The sequence below is a fragment of the Callorhinchus milii genome, unplaced genomic scaffold (assembly GCF_018977255.1).
Source record: "Callorhinchus milii isolate IMCB2004 unplaced genomic scaffold, IMCB_Cmil_1.0 Scaffold21, whole genome shotgun sequence".
NCBI classification, from domain to species: domain Eukaryota; kingdom Metazoa; phylum Chordata; class Chondrichthyes; order Chimaeriformes; family Callorhinchidae; genus Callorhinchus; species Callorhinchus milii.
Genome location: NW_024704762.1, coordinates 8929946 through 8955210, shown reverse-complemented (window position 1 = coordinate 8955210; position 25265 = coordinate 8929946). Strand labels below are relative to the sequence as shown.

At 48.9% G+C, this 25265-nt stretch overlaps 3 protein-coding genes across 7 annotated transcripts in view; 2 read left to right on the top strand and 1 right to left on the bottom strand.

Moving 5' to 3' along the window:
* Positions 1 to 11885, top strand: part of LOC103182038 (unconventional myosin-IXb) — a 39834-nt gene extending 27949 nt beyond the window's left edge. For 3 of the 4 annotated variants that reach the window (XM_042342641.1, XM_007898887.2, XM_007898885.2), the window contains 17 exons: positions 941 to 1047; positions 1383 to 1531; positions 1709 to 1914; positions 2130 to 2237; positions 2355 to 2531; positions 3016 to 3057; positions 3668 to 3779; positions 4386 to 4459; positions 5358 to 5550; positions 6116 to 6244; positions 6946 to 7051; positions 7474 to 7605; positions 8178 to 8292; positions 9054 to 9101; positions 9725 to 9867; positions 10296 to 10423; positions 10889 to 11885. In XM_042342641.1, coding sequence (XP_042198575.1) covers positions 941 to 1047; positions 1383 to 1531; positions 1709 to 1914; positions 2130 to 2237; positions 2355 to 2531; positions 3016 to 3057; positions 3668 to 3779; positions 4386 to 4459; positions 5358 to 5550; positions 6116 to 6244; positions 6946 to 7051; positions 7474 to 7605; positions 8178 to 8292; positions 9054 to 9101; positions 9725 to 9867; positions 10296 to 10423; positions 10889 to 11364 — 2445 coding nt within the window. In that variant the 3' untranslated portion in view covers positions 11365 to 11885. The remainder of the gene's footprint in view (positions 1 to 940; positions 1048 to 1382; positions 1532 to 1708; positions 1915 to 2129; positions 2238 to 2354; positions 2532 to 3015; positions 3058 to 3667; positions 3780 to 4385; positions 4460 to 5357; positions 5551 to 6115; positions 6245 to 6945; positions 7052 to 7473; positions 7606 to 8177; positions 8293 to 9053; positions 9102 to 9724; positions 9868 to 10295; positions 10424 to 10888) is intronic. The other variant, XM_042342642.1, reaches the window with a different exon arrangement.
* Positions 11886 to 12626: 741 nt separating this feature from the next.
* Positions 12627 to 19215, bottom strand: fkbp8 (FKBP prolyl isomerase 8). Of its 2 annotated transcripts, none has more exons than XM_042342880.1 (9): positions 19165 to 19215; positions 16929 to 17335; positions 16278 to 16447; positions 15730 to 15818; positions 14939 to 15159; positions 14440 to 14612; positions 14284 to 14361; positions 13618 to 13752; positions 12627 to 12866 (listed from the first exon to the last, which is right to left on the bottom strand). In XM_042342880.1, the coding sequence occupies exons 2-9, from the start codon at positions 17314 to 17316 to the stop codon at positions 12780 to 12782; spliced, it is 1341 nt and encodes a 446-aa protein (XP_042198814.1). In that variant the 5' UTR covers positions 17317 to 17335; positions 19165 to 19215; the 3' UTR covers positions 12627 to 12779. The 2 variants fall into 2 exon arrangements, with proteins under 2 accessions (XP_042198814.1, XP_007897075.2); XM_007898884.2 differs by lacking the exon at positions 19165 to 19215 and adding an exon at positions 17748 to 17831.
* A 4873-nt stretch (positions 19216 to 24088) lies between these two features.
* ell (elongation factor RNA polymerase II) overlaps positions 24089 to 25265 on the top strand; it is a 51696-nt gene continuing 50519 nt past the window's right edge. The window contains exon 1 of the mRNA XM_007898883.2: positions 24089 to 24249. Coding sequence (XP_007897074.1) covers positions 24115 to 24249 — 135 coding nt within the window. The 5' untranslated portion in view covers positions 24089 to 24114. The remainder of the gene's footprint in view (positions 24250 to 25265) is intronic.

The window sequence follows — 25265 nt, the reverse complement described above, 5'->3', positions numbered from 1 at the left end:
TTGCAATCTGTTGTTGCCATGGGAGAGCTCGATGTATGAGAGGGTTAACTTGTGGGCTGCTTTGCCTTAGAGAATTCTTTCCTTTCCTAATTTAAAGACGAGGCCCCTGGATTTGAATTCATAAGTTAAACCTTTGAATAATAATTCAATCACGTGCCTGTCGGATGTCTCACGGGCATTTTTCTCGTGGCCTGCTGCGTGCGGACCCACTCCAGCCAGTCAAGTATTAATCGGGGTTTGGCAAAGGTTTACTTACATTTTTAAAAAAAAAAGGCTCCATATCGTCACTGGAGCCTTTCTCAGTCGTTCCTCATGAATTACACTCTGGCAGAGCCAAGTGGTGCTTAGTGTCAAAGAAGGGGATATCACGGGTGTTTACCGTCAAAGATTTGTGGTGACTTCTTCTGAAGGGAAGCTTCCTTCAGCGTCCGGCTGACGGACGCTGTATTTTGTTTGAGCTATTTTCCTCTTTTGTTAACTTGTCTTTCAGCATGGACGCTGCTGTGCTCTCTTTTTATATGAATGTACGTTTTTGCCCGAGCCGCTACCCCACATGAAGGGAGCTAGATATAAATGCAAGTTGTTGTCATTGTTGTTAACCTTTCCCTTTAAATCTAACTTGCTACCCTCCGTGTCTGAAAATTTGTGTATATTTAGTTTTGGGGGGAAAAAATTGGGCTGGACAGGACAGTGCTTCATGGGAAGGGTGTCTACTGGGTCAGGATGTATTGTGGGTCGAGACCTGCTGTCTTCCCATCCCACAGACACGGTGGGTGGAGGGTGTCTCCTGTCTCCTGTCATCCCAGGGTTCCAATGACCATTGCCCCCTTGCCGTTCCCAATTATTGATCCTAAACTTTTTTTGGGGAAAAAAACATGATTTTCGGGCCTGGTTGGTTCTGTGCTATGCCGTGGCCTCTGATGGTCTCTCGCTTTTCCAGGCCCCGGCCGACGGGCATCAGGAAGCTGACAAGACCACCACCAAACATCTGGTGCAGAAGAAAAGTTCCCAAGAACACGTGGATGTCGGACAGGTGGACCCTCCCAAGTAGGTCCAAGGATTTCCAGGCTCCTTTTTTCGCGCTAACATTGGTCGCCCCTCAGCCTGTGGGTGGCTTCTTCTTTGTGGTGGGGGCTTTACACTTTGTCTGAACACCCCAAAGCGACATTGTAATTCCTGCCAATCTCCCCCCTCCACTACCTCACCAAACCTCCTCCATCTCTCTCCTTCACCCTCTCCTCACTCCTCTAGTGAAGCGCTTTTGAGACGTCTGAACGACGTGATAAGACGCTGTCAAATTCAAATGCAGGGATTGTTATTATATCTGAAGCTGTTTAATCAACCCAACTGCTTCTCAGGGACTCTCTTGTGACTTCTGGCAGGTCGACCTTCCGTAAACCATTGATGAGGTTCCTGGGGAAGCGCCAGGCGGAGAAAAAGTCTTCGAAAGAGCTGCCACCGACCCAGGACGAGAGTGAGTCCCCGACGATGCCCTACGTGGTTCAGGAGGTGGTGAAGAAAATCGGGGAGAGTAAGTCTTGGGAGAGAAGGGGGAGAGGGTGGGGGGTTGGGTGGGAGAGGTGACCATAAGCATGATCGAAAAAGGAAGGTCTTTATTCAGGATTTGAAAGAGGGGAGGGAGGGATTGAGGGAGAGAGCTCCAGAGTGACGGGCTGTGAATCTCTCACGTGGTTCATTTTGTTGTCAGGAGGGGAGTGGGGGGCTTGTTCCACGCTGCCCCGGCACACACCGCCGGACCACGGCGGCAAGGAGCAGAGTACCAAAGTGAAGCGGAGCCGGAGCATCAAAATCAGCAACGCCACCACCGTGTCGGAGCAGTGGGACGCCTCCGTGCACCAGGAGATCACCAACTCCAACGAACTCAAACATCTGGACGAGTTCCTCATGAACAAGGTCAGGTTCGGGCCCTTTCAAGAACAAACCAAGATGGGTTTCTGTTGGGAAATGATATCCGGGGATACAGTACATAGTTTGGGGCATGACCCGTGTGTGTGTTGCGTGTGTGTGTGTCTGTGTCCGTCTCGTTCTATGCGTCTCTCGCTCTCCCTCCCTCTCTCCCCACTTCCCTCTCTCTCCCTCCCTCATGTCCGTATCTTCCCTGTTGCCAGGTGAATGATCTGAACTCTCGCAGCTCCCACGAGTCCCGAATCGAGACGCTTTTCATCACCACCACCGACAAGTTCCGAATGACCCTCAAGAGCATGTACTCCGTGCATGTGAGTATGGCCTCTGGATTCCCCCCCATTAAAAAAAAAAATCACTTCCAAAACAAAGCCAAGTAAGGTTCAGGTCTCCTGGTCTCACCCTCTCCTCTGTGGTTCCTTGGGTTGCAGAACAGCCAAACACACATGGGTTACAAGGGCCTGATGCAGAATTATCAGCTGTTGCTGACCAGCCTGGCAGAGGAGCGGCAGAAAGCCGAGATCCAACTGGTGCTCAACCTCTTCCAGAGCCTGCTGGACGAGTTTGCTCGAAGCTACGCCAAGAAGGAGGAAGCAGAGGCCTTGAAGGTAATAATCCTATAATAATCCTTGCATTTGACACGGCCCCTTTTCACGTCTTGGCGTTGTCTCAACGCATTTTTCACAGAATACACTGTAAAGTGAACGGAATTGTATGTTTTGTGGGCAAAACGTTCTACCAGAACAGGCAGAGGACCGCCCTTTAATGTCTCACTGATAATGCAGCACACTCCCCCCCCCCTCCCCACTACCACCCCCAGCGCTGCACAGGTGTGTCAACCAAGACTGTAGGAGTTGAAACTTCCCAACGTGGGGTTTGAATCCACAACCTTCTGACTCACAGGCAAGAGACTGTTACTAACTGCACCAGGCTGACACATGAGGCTAAGCTCAGACTACAATTCCCCCAGATAATGAGTCATTCATTTTGTGGCTGTTTGTTAGACATTGCTGTACGATTAGCTGTGACCGGCATGCCTGAGATTCTTTTCACACGCTCGAGTGATTAATCTGTTGGTTTCTTTCCTTCCAGACAACAAAAGCTCAGAAAAAGAGAAGAAAACGGAACCAAATAGTAAGTGTTGGGATGTGACGTAGACCAGGGCAGTTGTGAATCAGACATCAGCCCCAGATACTCCTCCAGTGTCTAATAAGTTACATAACCCTTAAGCTGGGGGAAACTATTCTTCTAATCTAGGATGTGCCGATACTGGAGTGGCAATACTAAGTTGGCAATGCCATTTGTGGGTGCCAGTGGTGGCAGTACTCAGCGTCTGTTGCGAGGTTGCTCCTGTGTTTTTTTTGGTCAGTCGGGTGTCTGACACACGCAGAAACCTATCACCGTGCTAAAGAGTCTCCAAACCCTTCCATGTATCCCACCTACACATGAAAATTCCAGAGATAGTTTTGTTGGAATGGAATCCACTCTCTCTCTCTCTCTCCCTGGAGGGACCCATCCTGCTTACCTAATTCCAGAAAGTATTGGGCATAGGTTGGCAAGAGTCAAGGCTTGGGGGAGCCCAGAGTGTTCGTTGGGGGGTAACTGCTGGAGTCTAAATCAGCTAAAACAGTATATCTTAGCATTGAGAGCATGGATTGACCGGATGCAGCTGTCGATACATCTACCATTGATTGAAAGTTCCTAACTCTCTTTCTCTCTCCGTTACTCTTTCTCTCTCCTTTAGAAGGAGGAGTATTATGGCCACAGGTTCCGCAGTTACCAAGTGAACATCCTACAATCTTGCGAGCTTTGTTCCTCATACATCTGGACCATGGAGCGAGCCTTGCTGTGTTGCGGTAAGCACAGGACACGAGAAAACCATTCCCCAACCTGCCTACTATCGACAATCCAGCCCAATAGGAATCTTAAGCCACACTGACCAAGAGGTGCAGTGTAGGCCACTGGGGAGTCAGCAGTAGAGGTGCCTCAATCAGTCTTGATATCCTTGGGCTTGGGAGGGGAGTAATCACCCTCTTGCTTATCTCCCCTTTCTCCTGACCCATCACCACCCATTGATAGAAAGTGCCTCTGTGTGGATGTCGGGTGATACAAAACAGCTTGCATTTATACAGCGCCCATCGCATAGGATAGTAGTTCCGAGTGCTTTACAAAGACGGGATTGGATGCCGAGAAGTGGGAGGTGACCACAGGTTTGGTTGAAGAGAGAGGTTTTATGGTGGGGTCTAAAGGGAGGGGCAGAGGGGGGAAGAATCCATCAGTCTACCTATTCAGGTGGTCCCTTGGCTGTGCTACTGCCATGAATGAATACCCTGAGATTCTAACCCTCAGTTGTTTGAGTGAGGTGCCGGCCGGTGGGGCTTGGGCAGTGGTTGGCGAGCGCGAGGGTCTTTGAACCCACAGGACGCCTGAACGAACACATCCCTTCTGCTTCCCTCTCGCAGCCTGTAATATGACCTGCCACAAAAAGTGTCTCCCGAAGATCCAGTACCCCTGCTCGTCCACCTGTACCAGGAAGGTAAGTGTTACCACGGCAATGGGTTCTGTTTCCCCTTTGAGACGTCTCGACGACGTGATAAGGCGCTGTGTCAAATGCAAGGATTAGTAGTAGTAATATCAGGATCGGGAAATGTTGGCCTTTGTGCCTTTATTCTCCGGAGGAGCAGAATACCTGCGCGCCCGTTTGTGCTGTTTTCAAGAGCCAAAACATGGGTACTGCTTCGTGCAACGTTGCTGGGGGGAGGGGGGGATGTTTCCCTGGAGCTACAAGGAATGAGAGGAACTTTGACCACTCCGGAACAGTAAATAAAGAGCTTTGCTGGAACAGTAGCAGGTTCGCTAGTGGACCTGAACTAATTGCCTTTTGATAGACCTGGTACAGATGGCTTGACAGCTGGTGCATTGGCTTTGCTCTGTTGCACCTGTGATCAACGGACGGGGGAAACCAGGCGAGTCGTGGCACCGAGCTGCTCCTCACACAGCCTGTCACCAGACTCCGTAATAATAATAATAATAATAATCCTTGCATTCGATATAGCGCCTTATCACGTCGTTGAAACGTCTCAGAGCGCTTGTGCAGTCAAGGGAATTGACTGTACATTTTGTGGGCGAAATGCGGCAGCCAATTGCGCACAGCAGCGTCCCCACAAACAGTTGTGGATTGAGTGACCAAACCAATAATTTTTTATATCGTTTTCTTGGCGGGATTACTACCCCTGAGGTTCCTAGTTACTGCTGGGTAAACAGTGTGTGGAGTAAGGAAACCTGCCTAAGGTTTCGCTCTGACCTGCCCGGGAATTGAACCCAGGTCCTCTTGCTTGCGAGGCGAGTGCTCTAACCACTATGCTACGGGTAGCTCGCCCCCGGCAGGCGTCTGGGTCTAGGAGAGTCCCTCTCACAGAGTCTCTCCTTCTCAGAACAATCCCAACGCCACATCTCAGCATTTTGGGGTGAGTGTGTGTGACCTGACGAACGAGCAGCAGTTGGTGCCGTTGTTGATGGAGATCCTGCTAGAGTACGTGGAGATGCATGGACTCTACACCGAGGGCATCTACCGAAAATCTGGAGCAGCCAATAAGATGAAGGAGCTTCGGCAGAAACTGGAAGCTGGTAGGTGGGGACATGGAGTAACGTGGGGACAGACTGTACAACAGCTCAGAGGTGACATTGGTCATCACAGAGTGTTATAGAGAGGAGTGCGGTGTGTATCAGAGAGTGTTACAGTGAAGAGTGCCAAATCTAGTGTGCTGCAGTGAACAGTGTGGGATGTCAGGGTATCATTTTTTTCAAACAAATGGTCATGGAAATCTGGTACTCTTTCCCTCAAATGGCTGCAGACGTTGGATCCATTCAAATTTTCATGATTGAAGTTTGTTAGGTTAGGGTATCAAGAGATATGGGGCAAAGGCTGGTAATTGGAGTTGAGGTACAGATCAGCCATGATCTTATAGAATGGTGGAACAGGCTCGAGGGGCTGAATGGCCTACTCCTGATCCTATGTTCCTATCAACATTGGGCGGAGTTATTGTCCTAAGGAGAAAATGTTAGGGAGATAAATGTGGATCGGAAACAGATGTCATGTTCTGACAGTGTGGTGTTGTGAACTCGCGGAGTATGGTCATTGTTGAGTTTGTGTTGAGGTTCTTTTTTTTTGCTTATCTGCCTTATCTCACAGACCCCACCTCAGTCATTCTGGAGAATTACCACATTCACGCCATCACCGGGTTGCTGAAGCAGTGGCTGCGGGAGTTACCAGAACCCCTGATGACTTACGCCCTCTACAGTGACTTCCTGCGTGCTATTGGTGAGTAACCCTGTGTGTCAGAGCTTAGAAGAGTGTAAGAACATGTGGTTTACAGTAGTTTATCATTCCACAACGCCCAGCAAGCTTCCACAAATAAATTTGTGCGCAATCGGCTGCCGCGTTTCACCCACAAACCACAGAGTCACTACATTTTAGTTTTGGGACTTCTCAAAGAGGTGATGAGGTACTATACCAAATGCAAGGATTAATATGATTACTATAAGGTGAATCGCTAATTAATCTGAAGGATAATAGGCCAGGGAATGGGTCCATGAACCCATAAACTTCTGATGTGTTGAGGCTATGTTCAGGGCCTCTGGTTACAAAATCAACTAGGTTCTTACTCCCAATCCCTGGACAGATGCCTCTTCCCACTCTCTTGTGATGTTTTAGCTGTTTAGACTCCAGCAGTTTCCCCAGCGCACGCTCTGGGCTTCCTATGCCTAATACTTTCCAGAATCAGGTAAGCAGGATACATCGCTCCAGCGAGAGAGAGAGTGGATTCCATTCCAACGATCTGGAACCTCCACGTGTAGTTTAGATGGGAGACATGGAAATCTCAGCTTGGATTTTTAACCACGGTGATGGGTTTCCGCATGTGTCAGACACCCGAGTGACCAAAATAAATGAATAAGTAAATGGATCTCGTCTCTCTCTCTCGCGAGTTGCCGTTGACTCTGTTGTGTTCTCATTCCCTGTAGAGCACCCGGAGAGGCAGGAGCAGCTGGTGGCCACTTATAACATGTTGGAGCAGCTCCCACCAGCCAATCACAGCACTCTCGAAAGACTCATCTTCCACCTAGTCAAGTACGTAAGCTTTCGACATCCCTCCCTCGATCCCTCCGCCTTGCCCCCTCCCTCCTTCCCCTCTTTTAGATCAGGACTGAAGACCTGCTTACGGACACCTCCCCCACCCCACACACCCCCCGGAGTCAGGCTCCGTCACTGTTAAGCGTTCCGTGTGATGGGCGCTGTGTAAATGCAAGTTGTTGTTGTATGTGGTGCAGAGAAAGGCTGGAAGCACAGAACAGACTGACTCATTTTGGGTTGGACACAGGACTGACGTATCATGGCGAAACTGTGTACGATGTGGAGCAGGAGAGGGGTTTTGTTACGTGGATGGGGATTGAGAAGGGTTTGTGTGTTGCATTGGGGGCTGCGTTCTTTCGGTGGGACCGTGACGCATTGGCTATGTGTACATGGTGAGGCATTCCCTCTTTATGTTTCAGGGTGGCTGTGGTGGAGGACACCAATCGCATGTCTACCAATGCTTTGGCCATCGTCTTCGCTCCGTGCATCCTCCTCTCGCCAGACACTTCGGACCCGCTGATGAGTATGAGAGACGTCTCGAAGACGACCATGTAAGTCTCCCATTGCCTCCAGAGATTCTGAAGTTAAAACTTTCTAGAGGCAGCGCGTGCGCGGACTCGCTCGCTCAATCAGTTCGTGCCCCAACGCATCTGCCTGTTTGTGTATCGTAGAACAGCAGTGTGTGTGTACACACCTCTGTGTACAGTGTGTGTGTACACATACCCTCTGTTTGATTCCAAGTGATTGCAGCCATGTTTGGTTTCCAGTAGAACAGTGCCACCTGGTGGGTGTTGGGAGTACCAAATTCTATTCCTTCCTGGTTCCTTCTTCTGGGAAAACCCTCCTTTCCTCCATACCTGTGGGAATGGACATGATAGGTAGCTATTGATGAGTCAGTGGGGTGGGGCGATGATGGGGGGGAGGGGGTGTGATGGGCCTTTTGCGATGTGACATCCTGGATTTCGTCTCGTCAAGTTGCTGTTCACTCTGCCGTGTCCTGTTCCCTGTAGAACACCCGAAGAGGCAAATGGGGGGAGGGGGTGAGTTAGTGAAGAAAAATGGAGGGGTGTTGTCACCACGGGAGGTTGGTTGATGGGACTCTTTCTCTCCGGCCTGGTCTCAGGTGTGTGGAGCTGCTGATCTCCGAGCAGCTGAGGAAATACAGAATGAAAATGGACGAAATCGCTCACTTGGAAACGGCAGAACACATCGCTGTGCGCAGGCTCTCGCTGCTCCGGGTAAGTCAGACACCTTATCTAACCCGCCACAACCGTGAGCGCTTTCTTTCGGAAACTCCAGCAACTCTGCGGAAAGGGATGTGCAGCTTATTTGGTTTCGTCCTCCCAGAATTATCCAGAAGCTGAGTTTCTCATTTACTGCACTAAGTCTATTCTTAAATGAATCCCAGCATCTTGGCATCAGTCACCTTTATTAATTAAACCCTATCCCAGTCATTATGTACTCTCTGTGCAAAGAAATAGTGACTGGTGCTTGTCCTAAAGTTGGCCTTCACACCCCTGAAGCCACCCGTTGTTGTCCTCTTGCCATGATGTATGTGAAAAGGTTGTTCTGGGTTTGTTGGGTCTCATTCAGCAATTTAAGTGATCGAGAGCTGAGTTGCACGGAGTCTGCGACCAACTGTAAGCACGGAATGAAGGGAAAATCAGTTGAGTTAGGGATCGGTCCTAATTCGGGTGGTCAAGAATTCTTTGGGAAGTAAATTGGAGTGGTACAGAAGGAAGAATAGCTACACAACTGGTCTTTAGGGTGGTGTGTGGGGTGGGGGAGATGGGAAATAGTCCAATGAGCCTGTGGAAGCCCCAAAAGGTCAATGGACAGAGGGGGGATGGAGGTGACTATAGATTGGGCAGCATTGTCTCTTTGTTCGTGTGGGATGCGAGTGAGTTGAGAAGCCGCCAATCCAATGTTCACTCCATTTATCAAGCATTGGAGACATTGATGACTGGAACTCAAGCCTTCATTCACTTTTTCTCTGTAGCTTTGGCCTCATGAGCTGAGGTTTTCCTCCACTTACGATGGGCTCCTGGTAGGTAGAGCGACTAGTCTGGTAACTACCCTGCACGTTTCTCTCCCTCATGCTGTTTTGTTTTTTATCATTGCATGGGTGCCCCCCCCCCCCACCCACCCCTATGACAAACATTCACCCCTTCACAATGCATGTGTGTTGCATGTCACATCGCATGAGTTGCGACACCCGGAAACCTAACATTGTTCACGGCTAAGATGTTAATAGGGAGAAAGGTAAGAATTATAAACCTTGGGATTAGTTTGGGCAATGTTCAATGCGTCTGACTCATGCCCGGATCACATCATGGGTGGGTTTGATCCACACTCCAGGTCCTGAGCTCGTAGAACAGGCTGATGTTCCAGAGCAGCCCTGAGGAAGTGTTGCATTGTCAAGTCTCTTGGGTGAGAAATTAAACCAGGTCTTGTCTGGAGGTTCAGGTGGACTTTAAAGCTCCAATGGCACAATTTTGAAGAGAAGGAGTTTTGCTGTGTGTATCCTGACCAATATTCCACATGTTCAAATTCACTTAAAAGGAAACAAGGAATTTGTTTATAGCCAGAGCTGCCCCTCCCACCCCCACCCCCACTCCCACCTCCACCCTCGCTGGAGCCTGACTAACAGGAATCATTGCTTCTCATCAGAACAAAGTACCTCGGACTCCGAAGGTGGTTGAAGAGACGATAGCCACCACATTGGAAAGCTTGACTGAGGAGTCCTCCGACACAGACACAGAACGAGAACAGGAAATACTGATCGAGCGGATCCAATCAATAAAAGAGGAAAGGTCTGTCTGGGGCTGAGGATCAGGTAGGGCAGGGTGGCCCAACCTTTTGACTGCTGAGGGCCGAATGTGGCCCATGGGCCTCCAGTTGGACCCTCCTGACATAGAGTATGATGGGGGTGGGGAAAGGGGTGCATATGTGGGGCTATGCCTGTTCAACAATGGGATTCAGTCTTAATTTAGAAGCCTTCTTTGCAGAATCCCTGGATTTCCAAATAAATACTCAATTTAAGAGTTTTTTTATTGAAAACATTTCTATGCCACCTCAAAATTTTAAGTCGGTGATCTGAAGGTTATGGTTTGGGGAGCTGGGGGTACCTCTCCCCAGCCCCCAACCCCTCCTCCCCCCACCTAGCCCCCAGAGCCTTGTGACGTCCTCCCGAGGTGAAAAGCGCTATACAAATGTAATTTGTTGTTGTCTTTTCTCACAGAGACGAGCTGACGCTGAGGCTCCCAGAGTTGGAGCAGAGGGGATCTGACGAGGAGAACATGGACTCCGAGGCCTCGCTCAGCATGGAGAGCCTGATAGACGAACGCTTGGCGCAAGCGGGGAGCGGAGGTCAGTAAAAAGTAGGTTCCACCCCATGTGCTTTTGTACATATCTTTCCACATCTTTTTTTTCTATTCAAAATAAATCACGGGGAGTGAGTGGGCATGTGTGGAGGGGGGGGGGGGGGGAAGAGGGTAAGGAAAATTGGTGGACCAGTAGTCTGTCTCAGTCAACCGTACATTTGTTACGACTTATGCAAAGTATGAGGTATGTTAAAATAATAGGAAATTTAACGGGGCTCGGGCAGATGTACGACTTAGGCGATTATGATTTGGTCACTCAGTCCACGACCGTTTGTGGGACTCTGCCCTGCGCAATCTGCTGCTGCGTTTTGCCCACAAAATACACAGTCACTCCACTTGACTGTGAGGCGCTTTTGAGGTGTCTCAGCAACATGATTAAGGCGCTGCCTCAAATGCGAGGATTGTTGTTACTCTTATTATCATGAAACCTTTGTTCCCGTTCTCCGCGCAGGAGCAAATGCTGCTGTGTTTCGGTTCACTGGAAAACACAGGTCCCAGTCGATAGCAGGATGCCAGTCCACACCCACCCCAGACCCCGTCACCGCTCCGGCCAAGGCAGAAGGTCCGCGCGCTCGCACTCCTGCGTTACTGCGGCGCCCAGCCTCCCTGGTCTCCAGCTTGCGGCTGCCTCGTCGCAACCCCGTGATTCCCACACGCAACATCAAGCTGCCTCACGGCATCCTCAGGATGGTGGACAGCTATAGGTGGCCGCCCGGCAGGCAGGAACCGGCCGGGGTCATCCTGCGGCGACGGGAGCAGCCGTCCAGGAGGTCGGACAATATCCGGTCCATGTACATCGCCGCCCAGGAGGTCAACTTGACCGAGGCTGTGGGTCTCGTTACCGAAGACGTCAAACCAACACCGGCCAAACTGCAACGACGGTTCTCTGACCCGCTATCTGACATGCCTTACACAGACAACTCCTGAGTGTGAGACTGTACGCTGAGACAAACTGGTGATTTTGGTTGGCTGGGGGGGGGGAATGTGTGACTGACTGCCTCAGCCAAGTTGTCACACCGAGGACAAATGTTCGTTCGTTCCCAAGGCATCGCTCGAGACTCTGGATCTTGCCTCCCTTCCTCGTTGTTCCGGGAGACGTCGGCTTCCAGACAATTTTTAATATTTTATTTTCCTTTTTGTTTTGTACAGTCCTTTCCCGCTTTATCCCTGTACGTGGTCACTGCGTGAACCGAGAATGAGATTCCATTAGACGTCCCTGATAATATGCTGTGCGTTTGTATTTGTGCGTATGTGTGCGTGGGGGTATGCTGTGTGTATGTACGTGTGTGTACACACGTCTCCTGTATGACTGGGATGCAGGTAAGTTGCAAGCCGGTTAACGTAACATTGGCTCTTGGGTTTGCGTCTGGTTGCACATGTATTTCCCACAAGTGTATCTGATTCCTTCCCCATGAACAAATTATTTTTAAATAAATATATTACTTGTTTGGGTTTGTCTCTGCCCTTGCTGTGGGGGTTGACGCAGTCTGGGAACACCTGGGAGGACCTGAAGATATTGGGAGAATATGTGGGACTTTTGTATTGTTCCTTAAACGAAGGATGCTTCGGAGGCGATTGTCAGGTGCCAGAGGTGATTGTCAGTCTCTTGGCTCAATTGGTAGCCTTTCTCCCCTGGTGTTAGAAGGTTTGAGTGTTGCAAAGCTCTGTGTTGTGGAGCTCACAATCCAGGCTGACGCCCCAGCGCAAGGCTGGGAGAGCGTTGGATTGCAGTAGATCATTCACTTCCAGGGTCACCTCCGATGCAGAAATAACATTTATCATAGCACCGGAACACGTTGAACCAATCGTCTTAAACTGCTTCACGGGTAATTTGCTGTCGAGTACAATGACTGTGTTTGTACGTCCGAGCCCAGGTACGTGACACAGTAAGTTCAATATAAACATTTTATTACAGCTATAAACATTGTACATCAATTTCACTACTTTCCTATTCTTCCTTCATTCCTTCCTCTCCATCATAAAACAGAGCTTTGTTTAAATCAAGTCATCTCAGGTTACAATCTCAACTCAGTCTGTCGTCAATTATCGAATGCACTCTCTGAATCATTCGCTCTCTTCTTGTACAGGACAGGACCGAGTGGGTAGTGACTCCTGACACTCGGATAAGTTTTATTTACAAAAACTCTGAATCGCCACAAGCAGCGCTCAGAGATTACCGGGAGGGGGCAGGGGAGGGGGGGGGGGAAGAGGGGAGGAATAGGAGAGAGAAACAAGTTGATTAAAATCCAATCGCGACAGAGCCTACCCCTTTCAGAGTTTGCCTTTTCTCGCCCTCCCTGTATGCAGGGAGATGGTGATGTTGTTTTCTGTTTGACGACGGCTCAGTTTCTAGCAGCAACAATGATGGAGACAGCGACACCTCCAACAGCCACCATCGACGCTCCAAACAGCCACTTCCAAGGTATGCTCTACACAACAAGGGATCCCAATGTCAGAACAGAAATCCCTGACCTTTCAGAACCAGTTAAGCTCCCTCTGCTCTCGTGTCTCAGCCACAGAAGAGCATCTCCTACTGAAGTACTGCAATATTTCCACAGAGGGATGAAGAACGTTTGGGCAATATCCGACTTGAAAGTTCCTCTCTTTATATTCTCTCACATATACACACACACACATACGAGAGGATATAAAGTCAATTCACTTTACAGTATATTCTGTGAAGCGCTTTGAGATGTCTTGAAGACATGATGAGGTGCTATATCAAATGCAAGGATTATTTTATAATACATATATAGGAACAGGAGAAGGTCATTCAGTCCCTCAAGCCTGTTCCGCCATCTATAAACAACAAGATTAAATTTGTATAGCGCCTTTCATGTCGGGAGGACGTCCCAAGGCCCTGGACAGTGTACAACGTTTCAGACATTCCATAAATTATTGCTGATCAGTACCTCAACTCCAATTATACCCTCCTGATATGAACCACCAGCTTGAGTGCTAATCTTTGACTGTCCCAACGCCTTGGAACGTCCTCCCGACTTGATAGGCGCTAAATAAATGTAATTTGTTGTGACTATCAAACCAAATTAAATCATTTTCAGCCACTTACCATTCCCCTTCCAGGGTTTGCCTCCCCCCTCCCCACCCCTGCAACCCACCCCTAGAGATTCTTTAACCGGTGTAGAGTGACGGGTTTAAACTCCTGATTTACGTACTTACCCAGGGCGATTTGGAGGGTGGGCATGAGGGAGAGGAGGTGGCTATGTCACCCAGCATTTTCTTGTACATCGCCTGCTCTATGTTTTTCTGCTCTGAGTGTTTCTTCACCAGCTTCGAGAGCTCTGTGTGGAGCATCTACAGCGAAGAAACAAACCAGGGACTGATCAAGAGGTACGCAGAACCCACAGCAAGTCAATCACTCCCGTCAAATCAGGTGTAATGTGCACAAACACACATACACACACACAGAGGAAAGTAAGGGACATGCCCTAGATTCAACGCAGAGGACAGCAATTGGGATGTCCCCATTGTTATCGGGAATGAGCTTTTAATAACCATTAGACAAGATAGGGCTCCTTGTGCCTTAAAGATTTTGTTGGGAGAGACTTGTAGAGATTTTAAATGGGATTGAGAAAGTAAAGTAGCCCAGACCAATACTATTAGATATCCTTAACTTAACCATTTATCTCACGCCCATTTGTGTGTTAATGGCTACAACTTTTATCTGCAATTTTTCTTGATCAGCCGGGCGTGTTGACAAATGCGGAAACCATCAGCATGTTTAAGAGTATCCAACGCAAGCTGTACAGTCACTACCCTTTCTTTGTGAAGCAAAAACCACACCCAGACCTCTCTCCCCCGCCTCCACCCGCATTGACAACTCACCTTGTTGGAAGGCTCCAATTTCAAGGCCTTTCTCAGGACAGCGATCGCCTCTGTGTACTCTCGCTGCAGGGCCAATACCTGCAAACAGAGGCCACGGCATTAAGCGAGGAACCGTTCGGAAACACACACCCTCCCCTTGTTCCAGCCCACTCCTACCTTCCCTTTCCTGAACAGGGCTTTGATGTTGTCCGGCTGGTGCTGGAGCACGGCGCTGCAGGATTTCAGCACCGACTCATAGTGCTCCAGCTTCAGCTGAGTGGCCGCTAAGTTATTCAAACACTTCACCTTCACGTCCAGCAGCTCAGACTCCTCTTCTACGGTGATATCAACTGGGAGAGTGAGAGCAGGCATCAAACTGAGTCACAGTAGCCGGGGCTCAGGGTTAGCAACAACAATTATTTACACGGCGCCTTTCACGTCGGGAGGACGTCCCAAGGCGCTGGATGGTCAACGATTTGGACCCGAGCTGGGAGTTGGGATCAGGAGAGGTGGAGGGTGGGGGGGGGTTAGGAGGGTGAACGAAGGTGCAGTCGAAAGGGAGGGTCTTGAGACGGGCCTTGAAGGAGGCAAGGGAGGGCGTGAGATGAAGGGACTTATGTTCACTCTGTCTGGTTTTGTTCAGGAGCGGAGGTGGAGCAGTGGTTGCAATCCTTACCCTTTGAGTTGCAGCCCACGATATTCAGGGCGATGCTGTAAGAGTTTGTGGCGGAGACAAAGTCCGCCCGCTGGTAATAGGCATTCCCACGCTCCCGCTTACTGTTGGCCAGGTCCAGACGCTCCCTGCCCGACAGCAGCTCAGGATCTGGGGCCTCCTCAACATCCACAAGCTGAACCTCCATGTGCAGCCTGGCGCTCGGGGGGATAGCGGGCTGTGTGCTGGGGGAGAGAGGGGAAGAAGTTAACTGTCTGTGCTCTACACAGAACGTGATGGGCTCGTCCGAGTTCAAGTCCCAATCAATTCCTGAACCTGGAGTGAAGTTCATTACTCCAGTGAATTAGATGAGTTTCGCATTCGATTCTTTGAATCGGTCACCATCACATCAACTGTTATCTCTCACCCAAACAAATGTGTTCTCACCTATTAACAATAATCCTTGCATCTGATATAGCACCTTATCATGCCGTCGAGATGTCTCAAAGCGCTTCACAGAATATACCCTAAAGTGGAGTGACTGTGTATTTTGTGGGCAAAATGCGGCAGCCAGTTGCGCACAGCAATGTCCCACAAACAGCTGTGGAGTGAGTGACCAATTTTATTTGGGGTTTGCTGGCCAGGAAGAAAGAAATTCCCTTCTTTCTTTTCAAATACCACCATGGGAACTTTAACGCCCACCTGAACAGGCAGACGGGACCTCGCTTTATCGTCTCATCCGAAGGACGATGCGAGGAAGATGGTTTCTGCGCTCAGCAACCTGTATCAAGGAGTTTTATTTCTGCCTCACCTACCTTCCCCGGGTCCCGTAGGCATACTTTGAGTCCGAGATAATTTGTGCCGTCTCGTCCAACTCCATCAGCTGCACACACAGATCCAAGGCCTGACCAGAGAGAAAGAGAGAGATGCTCTGAGAACAGGACCCATGCAAGGCCTAACCAGTTCGCCTTCCACCATACTAGTGGTTGTGTGTACATATTGTGTTCCAAACTAATATCCCGAGATATTATTTCCTAATGGAAATCTATCTAACTTGAGCCTCAAACAATTTGCTGCTATGCATCCAAATCCTGTAGACTTCAGTCACCATGATCTTCAACATCCCCCAACCCCCACCAATTCCCAAATGGTTTAATTCTTCTCTCCGCAATTCTCTTATTTTATGGGAAAGTTTTTTTTCTCTCCAGTAGCCACAACACCAAATTGACCCTCAACCTGTTATGCTGAGCCCCTGTGCAAGACAGCTAATCCTCGTCTTCCACATGCCTTACTTTCCCCACGGACTATTTCCTTAGGGGGAGTTGGGTTCGGGGGTTAGAGCTCCCAGTGAGGCATTACATACCTGAATTACATCCCCATCTCCCAAGGTGAAGGAGAGACCAGGCTCTTCCTGCAGTACTGTCCCATCTTCCAGACTTGTCTTCAGTCGAATGGTAACGTTCTGACCTTTCTGTGGCTGGTAGAGCTCCCCTCTACCTGCTACTAGAACCTTCTTCTTCAGCAGCCCGTTCCCTGCAGAAGCCATGACACAGGCATTAAGGCTACATCCTGTGCCTGGGATGCTCTGGGACTCTACCCTGCGTGAGGAGCGCTATATAAATGCAAGTTGTTGCCGTGGCAGCTTGGCTTAGTTGGTAGCACTCTCGCCTAAGGTTGGAACTTCAAGCCCCACATCGAGACTTGAGCTCACAGCCCAAGGTCCCATTTGTCTATTCAGTTAAACATGAAAAATCCCATGAACACTATTGAAAAATAAATGCTGTTCAAACTTTCTCCCGAGTGTTGGACAATAAGATTAATTAGTCAATTATTCTAAACCTATGTGTGGGACCTTATCGGGTGTAAGTGACTGACCCCAAAAAGAGGGACTAAATTTGACAGGTTCTTAGATTTGCTCCTTAGCGCAGGATCAAGATGGCGGATGATTTTTAATTAAGGGAAGGTGATGTAAGGGAAGAGAGGTTACACAAGACCAATAAAGAGTTGCAGATACCTAGAACCTCCAGCCATTCCCCCTCTGGCTTCTCTCCATCATCTGCAGTCACTGGTCCACTATCCGCACCTTCACTCTCCTCCACCCTTTGTACCTTGGTGTCTGAACTCTCTTCGCTTTCAAATTTCTCATCCTTACAATCCTGAAACGTAATGGCAGAACCAACGTCTTCAAGAGGGGGGAGATCGTTAGGGTCATCTTCATCCGTGTCCTCCTTGGATATCTCTGTGTCCTCGCCGCTGTCGAGGAGCGAAGCTTTCCCTCGGCTCGAGGTTTTGTCTGAGGTTAGTGTGTCTGTGTGCTCGTTCTCTGTGACCTGCTGGGTCCCATCCCCAGCTCCCCACTGAGAATCGAATGGGATTTCCTGGGTCTCTTCCACACTCGCCATTTAGACTCAGACAGAGGCACTGCAGGAGAGGAAGAAATACATAACCACCAGTTAAAGAATTTAGCTACTGAAGTTGCCCATCAAAATAGCTAAATAGTTTAATAATAATTACAACAACAACTTGCATTTACGCTTAAATTAAATATTGATGCAATAATAATAATGCGGGAGGTACCGCAAGCAAATGTTTTTCAAGCAGATTTGTTTTGTAACTCGCTGCTAATACTACACTTGCGCAGTAATTTTGCCCTGTGCACACTTGTATCCGGACAGAGTTCACATTGTGATAAGGCCGATTTAACTTACTACTTTTAAAGGAAACTAAATCAAATTCAGGGGCTCAATCCAACCATAAACACTTAATAGCTTACTAAATAATAATAAGAATTCAATGTGATCACAAAAGAGGGATAAATTGGTAAGGTTCATACAAGATATTAAATTCCCCTCCCGCTTCTGTGGAATTTGCTCCCATCTCAACAGGTCGTTTGACTAGGCTCAGTGGTTCATTAACAGGCCTGAAGGTTACAATGCAAGTTTTTCTGGGGTTATAATCCCTTCCAAAAAATAAATAATAATTTGGTCACTCAATCCACTCAAGCTGTTTGTGGGGACGCTGCGGTGCGCAATCGGCTGCTGTGTTTCGCCCACAAAATACACAGTCAATTCACTTTAATGTGTATTCTGTGAAGCGCTTTGAGACGTCTATTTCAAAATGCAAGGATTATTATTATTATTATATTGTAGTTGGGGAGAAGGGGACAGTGCTGATTAGAATGCCATTGATGAGAACTGAATAATGTAGGTTGCAGTGTTAGACCCGACAGCCTGCATGGGCTTTCGTTCCATTCCATTAACACAATAACACACGGAATAATAATAGATTATAATCCTCGCATTCGATTCAGCGCCTTATCACGTCGTTGAGACGCCTCAAAGCGCTTCGCTTCACGGGGTACAGCGTCAGGTGGAGTGACTGTGTATTTTGCGGGCGAAACCAAAAGAACACCGACAAGTCCTGGTGTGCCTCTCCCCACCACTCGGTGCTCTGCATTTGGGGGCTGGCGGGAGGGGGGGCGCGGGGGGTGGGAGGGCATCCTCTGCCCAGCCCTTCTCTCTCTGCCACTATGTGATGCCCTCCCACCCCCATTCCCGGTGCCCTGATACCCTGCCCACATACCCCTGGGTGGTTTTTTTTTTGCCAATTGCCCCACTGTCCATACCTTCTACCCACCACCCCCCCTCCCCCTCACCCCCCACCCCCTCACCCCCACCACAAGAGTACCCAGCTCTGGGTATCCCAGTGCCATTTGCAGTGACCCACCAGAATCTTCTCCCTGCCTGGTGCCCACCCTGGTGACCTCCTCCCCCCAGCCTGCCCACCCCCCCCTGGGTGCCTATCTCTCCCCACCCTCTATTGCCTGTGTCTCCCCCCCCCCCCCCCGGTGCCTGTGTCTCCCCCCCTGGTGTCTCCCCCCCCGGTGCCTGTGTCTCCCCCCCCCCCCCCTGGTGCCTGTGTCTCCCCCCCTGGTGTCTCCCCCCCCCTGGTGCCTGTGTCTCCCCCCCTGGTGCCTGTGTCTCCCCCCCCGGTGCCTGTGTCTCCCCCCCTGGTGTCTCCCCCCCCTGGTGCCTGTGTCTCCCCCCCTGGTGTCTCCCCCCCCTGGGTGTCTCCCCCCCCCTGGTGTCTCCCCCCCCCGGTGCAGGCTCCCCCCCCCCTGGTGTCTCCCCCCCCCTGGTGCCTGTTCCCCCCCCCTGGTGTCTCCCCCCCTGGTGTCTCCCCCCCTGGTGTCTCCCCCCCCGGTGCCAGGCTCTCCCCACCACCTGGTGCCCTGATGCCCCATCTCTCACCTTCTTCCTGGAGTCCTGCCTCGCAGGTCCCGCCCACCCGCCACCTGATTGGCGGGCTGCAACCCCAGCCTCTCCTCCCATTGGCTGCCGGCGCCTGCCACTCTGCCTGACTTCCGCTTCCCCCCCCACTCAGAGTGGCAACAGTTGCAAACATTTAAAGGGACACTGACACTCCCCCCCACTCCCACCCCACCCACCTCACAGCCACGCCCACTCCACCAAGTCAGACACTCTGCACCCCCCACAACCCCCCCCACCCCCCACCCCCCCCCCCACAGTCATCGACGCAGTCACGAAGAGCAATCCCCGCGTTTGGTAGAGCGCCTCATCGCCTCGTTGAGACGCGTCGAAGAGCTTCGCTGCAAAGTTGCGAAGTGACTGTGCGGCTTGCAGGCGAACGCGGCAGCCAATCAGCGCGCGGCGAAGCCCCCCCCCCGCAAACGGCCATTGCAGCGCGTGACCCCGCTTGGAAGTTCATCGTCCACTTCGCCACTTGTCTATGGCCGTCGACTCTCTTTCCTCCACTGCAGAATCGATTCACGTCCTCAAAAAGGATGGCGGGAGGGAGGGAGGGGAGGGAGGGAGGGAGAGATAATTAATTGGGAAGTAAGCACATTAAGTGATATGGAGGTTGAGCACAGAAATAGAACAACCAACACAATTTTTGCACTTACGTAGCACTTTTCACATCGGAGAATGACTCAAAGTGCTTTACAACGATGGAGGGGATGTTTCAAACTGCACAATTCTCTATAGAAAGAGGTTGAACCATAAAACTTGAACTTTTACAGCACAGAAGGAGACCATTAGTGTCCTGTCTGGGTTGACTCATTGAAAGAGCAGTCCATTAAGATCCATTTAACTGCCTTTTCCCAATATCTACACGGATTATTTCTCTATAATAATAATCCTCGCATTTGATATGGCGCCTTCACATTGGGAGAATGCATCAAAGCACTTCACAGAGGTTTACAGTGAAGTATAGTGACTGTATTTTGCAGGTATCTATCTAGTTCCCTCTCGAAAGCAAATATGAATCCTTGACCACTGTACTTCGAAGGGCATTCCAAATCCTAACAACTCTGTGGGTAAACAAAAACCTCCAACTCTTTGCTTTCCGCCTTTTGTGGGTTGGTGAAGACATCAAATCTGTATCTGAGGTTAGATGTATCTGCACAATCTGTTTTGGAAAGGCGTGGTACAAAATCACCCCTCTGGGGAAAAAAATAGAAAATAATCCTGCACTAAAATATTCTGATTCATCTGTTTCCCTGCCCTCTTCGCACCTTCATTTACCTGCCAGACAAAGTTGATGAGTCAATGAATGTGCTATTAGGTGTCTGCCAATGTTATTATTTTGGTGGTTGCCAACAATAATGAGCCGTCAATCCCTCTGATTTCCCCACCGTGCCTGTGGGGAATTTCCTGGCATTGAATCCTCCCTGATTCTCCCTGGATGAGAATTGGGGAATAAGTAATCAGGAATTGCGAAATGAGAGTATCTGTCTGTTACAATAGATTCTATTCAAAGACACTAATTGCCACCACCGCAATGCTGGTGTATTTTTAATGCCGGTAACAATCTCAATTAAGTAACAACTGCTGTTTATCAGGACTGTAGGAGCCAAGAAATGGCTTGTGTGTTGATTATGCACCGAGGCTTCAGATAGTAAACAACAGCTGTGGTTTACTAAGTATTCACCTGTAAAACATAGAGGAGGAAAAAGCAAGTGCAAATTGCAACACTTTACACCACTTTTATATAACTGACCCAGAGTCTGGACATATGGCACAAAAGAGAAAACGGAAACGCTGTATTTTAGAGTTCTGGGACATTTGGGGGAGGGGGGGGAGGATTGAAGTTTCACTTTTTTTTGCCCATCCGGGTGTCTGATACACATATGAAAGCTCATCACCATGCTTAAGAGTCTCTAAACCAGACTAAGAATTCTATGCATCCCACCTACACGTGGGAATTCCAGAGCTATTGATTCCAGAGATAGAAATTCCACTTGGGGCTAGATCTATTTTCCTAGCATTCCTAAAGTTTGAGGTGGGTCTTGTTGGTTTCAGAATTGGAAAAAGCAGTCCTAACCATGATAGTAATAACCCTTGCATTTGATATAAAACATGTCTTCAAGGCGTCTCAAAACGCTTCACAGAATATACTGTAAAGTGAATTGACTGTGTATCTTGTGGGCGGAACGCGACAACCGATTGCGCACAGCAGCGTCCCACAAACAGTGGTTGATTGAATGACCACATTATTTTTCAGGCGAAACATGGTAGCTAATTGCAATCATCACTGGTTACCTCCAACAACAACAAATTGCATTTGTATAGCGCCTTTCACATCAGGAGGACGTCCCAAGGAGAGGTGGACTCTGCCGTGAAACCAATTACATAAAAATAATATTTGAGCCTTTTGCCTAGGCTTTTTTTGCTGATCTGTGTCTGGCCAGGGTGAGCAATGCGCACAGTGGCAATGTCAATCTAGTCAGCCTGTCATTTCCTCTGTGTGACTGATAATCAACAGGGGTCAATGACACTGGGATTGGCCATCAACCAATCTATAGGTGCAATTTAAATCACATGGCTCGATGGGATTATGACAGAATAATCATCGCCAGGAGATTTTAAATTGATCTTAACCTTGTCTCATGTTGACAGAACACAGCCCAACAGCCATAACCTACATTTCATCTCAGGAGCGTGTTACAAAGCTTAATCCTGCACGTCAACCGAAGCTCAAGGGTCTGTAATTTACCAGCACAACATGCATTAGTAACTTCCTCATCTCACTTGTCACACCAAAGCTAGGGTCTAAATAATCTCTATTTGTGTAAGAGAGTCATTGGTCTAATGGCTCAAAGTGCTTCAAATGGATTGATTTGCCTCCACTGATGGATCGATGGGTCAGTACATTGTGCGGTGGACAGCTGAGCAAACCAGATAGTCCTTGGTTCAATCATGGTCATAGCCAAGAGTCATAGATAACCCAACTGTAATGTATGCATGTGGACTTTGTATGTGGACTTTGAGTGTGGACAATATCAGACTTGGCTGTGATTTCCCTCCATAGTCGGTAGGTTGCTGATGCTTATTGTCAAATCACATCCATGAAAGGCCACAGTCTATGTACCCGAAGGTGACTGGCACCTGTGGAATTCAATAGAGAAGGATAATCCTAAATTTATGTAATTTTTTTGATATAATGTTTGGGTAATGGTGAAACAGAGTGGGCGTTTAAATAGTCTCGCATTCGGTCTTTACAGACATTTCATAATTTCATGGCATGTCATCTAGTACTTAGAAAAAGTATTAAATTAAATATTACGTGTCTAGCAAATGCACATTAATCTAATCTTTATGATACCGCTTACAAACAAGTGATAAGAACTTACCCTTTCTCCCCAGTAGATGGTAGTATTGTAAAATTGTAAGGATTTTTCTGTTAAATATCAGATAAACATTCTCTTAGACTCCTTCCTACCTCTCCCCTATATTATTGTTGAATGCTAAATGTACTCTATTGGTGATTTTTAAAAAAATGATTCCTTGAAAGCTATTTGGGTGTGAATAAATAAATAAACAAACAGTATCGCAAGAGGATTGAGTAGCTAATGTCTCATAAACATGGAGAGGAGAGACTACGCCTCTGGAATGTTTGATCCTGCCATTTTCTTTTGCCAATTTTCTCCCTTTTCCCTCCTCGTCTGAAGGTGCTGACTTTTGCTCAATGGGGATCAGTTTCACTGAGTCAGTTGATCTTTGGTACCTAAACCAGGCCAGTCAACTATGGAGGGCTTCATTGTTGAGCCTGGTCCTTGTCACCCAACATGTACAACACACATTATTCACAAAGGATCACGTTTATCAATCCATCCCTTACTTTTCCTCTCCCCAGGTCAGGTCTCACTAAGAACTTTAGCAACCTTGGCCTCATCTTCGGACGCTCATTTCTAAAACGACTTCACCTTTCTATCTTCTTGTTTTTAAAGAATTCCTATGAAAAACCTCCTCTCTTCTGCTGTACATTTGCATTCCATGCACTTCTTGCCCCACTTCCATGATTAAACATTTTGTCCTTTTATAAAATAGCCCTAGATAAATGTTAGTTGTTGCAGTGGACCATTTATTGATACTCGAAACACTCTCCCTATTACATAAAACACGATTAAGGAAGGTAATACTTCCATTTAATGGAGCATCTTATCGCTTCAAAACATCTCAAAGTGCTTCAATCAATCAGTCAATGTGGCTACGAAAGACAAATGTGTTAGCTCATCTGTGCCAGCAATGTCCTGCAAACAACAATGAGATGATTCACGAATAAATCTGCACAATCTGTGTGTTTTGGACGAAGGAGAAAATATTGTCTGGGACACCGGGGGAGAGGGAGAATTCTGGGGAGAACTTCGGGGAGAACTCCGGGGGGAATTCCAGGGAGAGCTCTGGGATCTTCTTCGAAATAATGTTTGGAGATTGTTTAATGCAGAGAATGGATCTCACGTCTCATCGGAAGGATGTGTGAGGCCAGCGTGTGCTTCTGCCTAGAAGCCTCGCTGATTGCCCTGTGACTTTTGCTACCAGGGTCCCCATGATCCATTGATTGATGGATCCCTCACTGGAGCTGCAAGTGTTCACACTTGATCCAGTCTGGTACAATGGTGGAGTGTGATTGGGCGCCGCCATCTTACTTCATGGCAAAGCATGGGCGCAGGGGCCGCCATGTTTGTTGCTGGCACGCCGGGCGTGTGATTGTCCCCCCCCCCCCCCTCAGCGGCCTACCACCACCTCGGCGCGCGCCATCTTTGAGACAGGCAAGTGTGATTTGGAGGCGGCTGTTTGGATGGGAGGAGGCGCCATGTTTGATACTGGCAACGTTTGGCCCCCGGGGCTCCCGTGGTGCCTGTCTGTGTGGGGGAGGGGGAAGCGGCGCGAGGCAAGATGGCGGCGCTGAAGGAGGAGCAGAGCTACGGGCTCTCCTGTGGCAAACTCACATCGGGGAATAACATCTCGGTCCTTCACGTTAAACTCACCGACACCGCCCTCAAGGCGCTCGAGGCCTACCAGAACCGCAAGGTAAGGAGCCGGGAGTGGGGGGGCATCCGAAGGGGGAATTGAAAAAAAAACCCACCTCAAGAGCGTTGCGCTGTGGCGTTGGGATGTGAGGGGACAGAAGGTTCTAGTTCCTCCAGCGTCCAGCTCATATTCCCCCCCCCCCCCCAACCCCCCCTCCTCCTCAGGGCAGGGTCAGATCCCCCTCACACATACCACCCCCCCACTCCCCCCCACTCCCACCATTACCCCATTGGGGGGCGACTACCAGGACATGTCCAGAGATAATTCCCTCTAATAATTCATCAGCTCAGCCTGAAGAGGGAAAGGGGGTGGGGAGGACAGACAGACAGACAGACAGACAGAGAGGTGGGATATAACTATAAACATGTACAAGTTAGTGTTGGCAGTCTGGTTAATGAATCCACCCCCCGCCGCCCCCCCCCTTCCTTCCTCCTCACTTTTATTCCCTCACATAAACTGTGTGAGGGGGCAATGGTGATAATTTGATTTGTGAAATCATGTCTTCGTTTCTTCCCTCTGCTCCTGCCCTTTATTTTATTTTATTTTTGCTTGTCTTCTTAACAATGAGAAAACATCAAGAGGAAAAAAGGCTTCTCTTTTTTTTGGTGGGGGTGGGGGGGAATGTGGTGGTGGTGTGTGTGTGTGTGTGTGTGGAGATAAATCAAACGAAGTGCATCTATTCGTCGTTTTAATTACTTCAGTTTCACAGCCATCTATTCTTATCCTTTCCTCCTCTCATATATTCTGTCTCTGCTTTAAATTCAACAGCCAAAAATGGCTCTCTGTCTGTCTGTCTATCTCTCTCTGTCTGTCTGTCTCTCTCACTCTCTCCTCCCCTTCTCAATCTCTGGCTGCGTTTTTCGCTGACCTTTTCATTCTCTCTCTACGCTTTTCATGGCCTTCAACCTCCTGTCAAAACCATTCTGTAAGATAACTCGTGTTTATTTTTAAAAAAAACACTCCTCACCCCCCCCTCACAAACACACACACACACACACACACACGACTGCGATTGG

Coding starts and splice junctions, on each gene's coding strand:
- fkbp8 (XM_042342880.1), bottom strand. CDS start 17,316: ATGGCGAGTGTGGAAGAGACCCAGGAAATCCCATTCGATTCTCAGTGG. Junction 16,448..16,928: donor GGAATGGCTGGAGGTTCTAG/GTATCTGCAACT, acceptor TGGCTTCTGCAG/GGAACGGGCTGCTGAAGAAG. Junction 15,160..15,729: donor GCCTACGGGACCCGGGGAAG/GTAGGTGAGGCA, acceptor TCTCTCCCCCAG/CACACAGCCCGCTATCCCCC.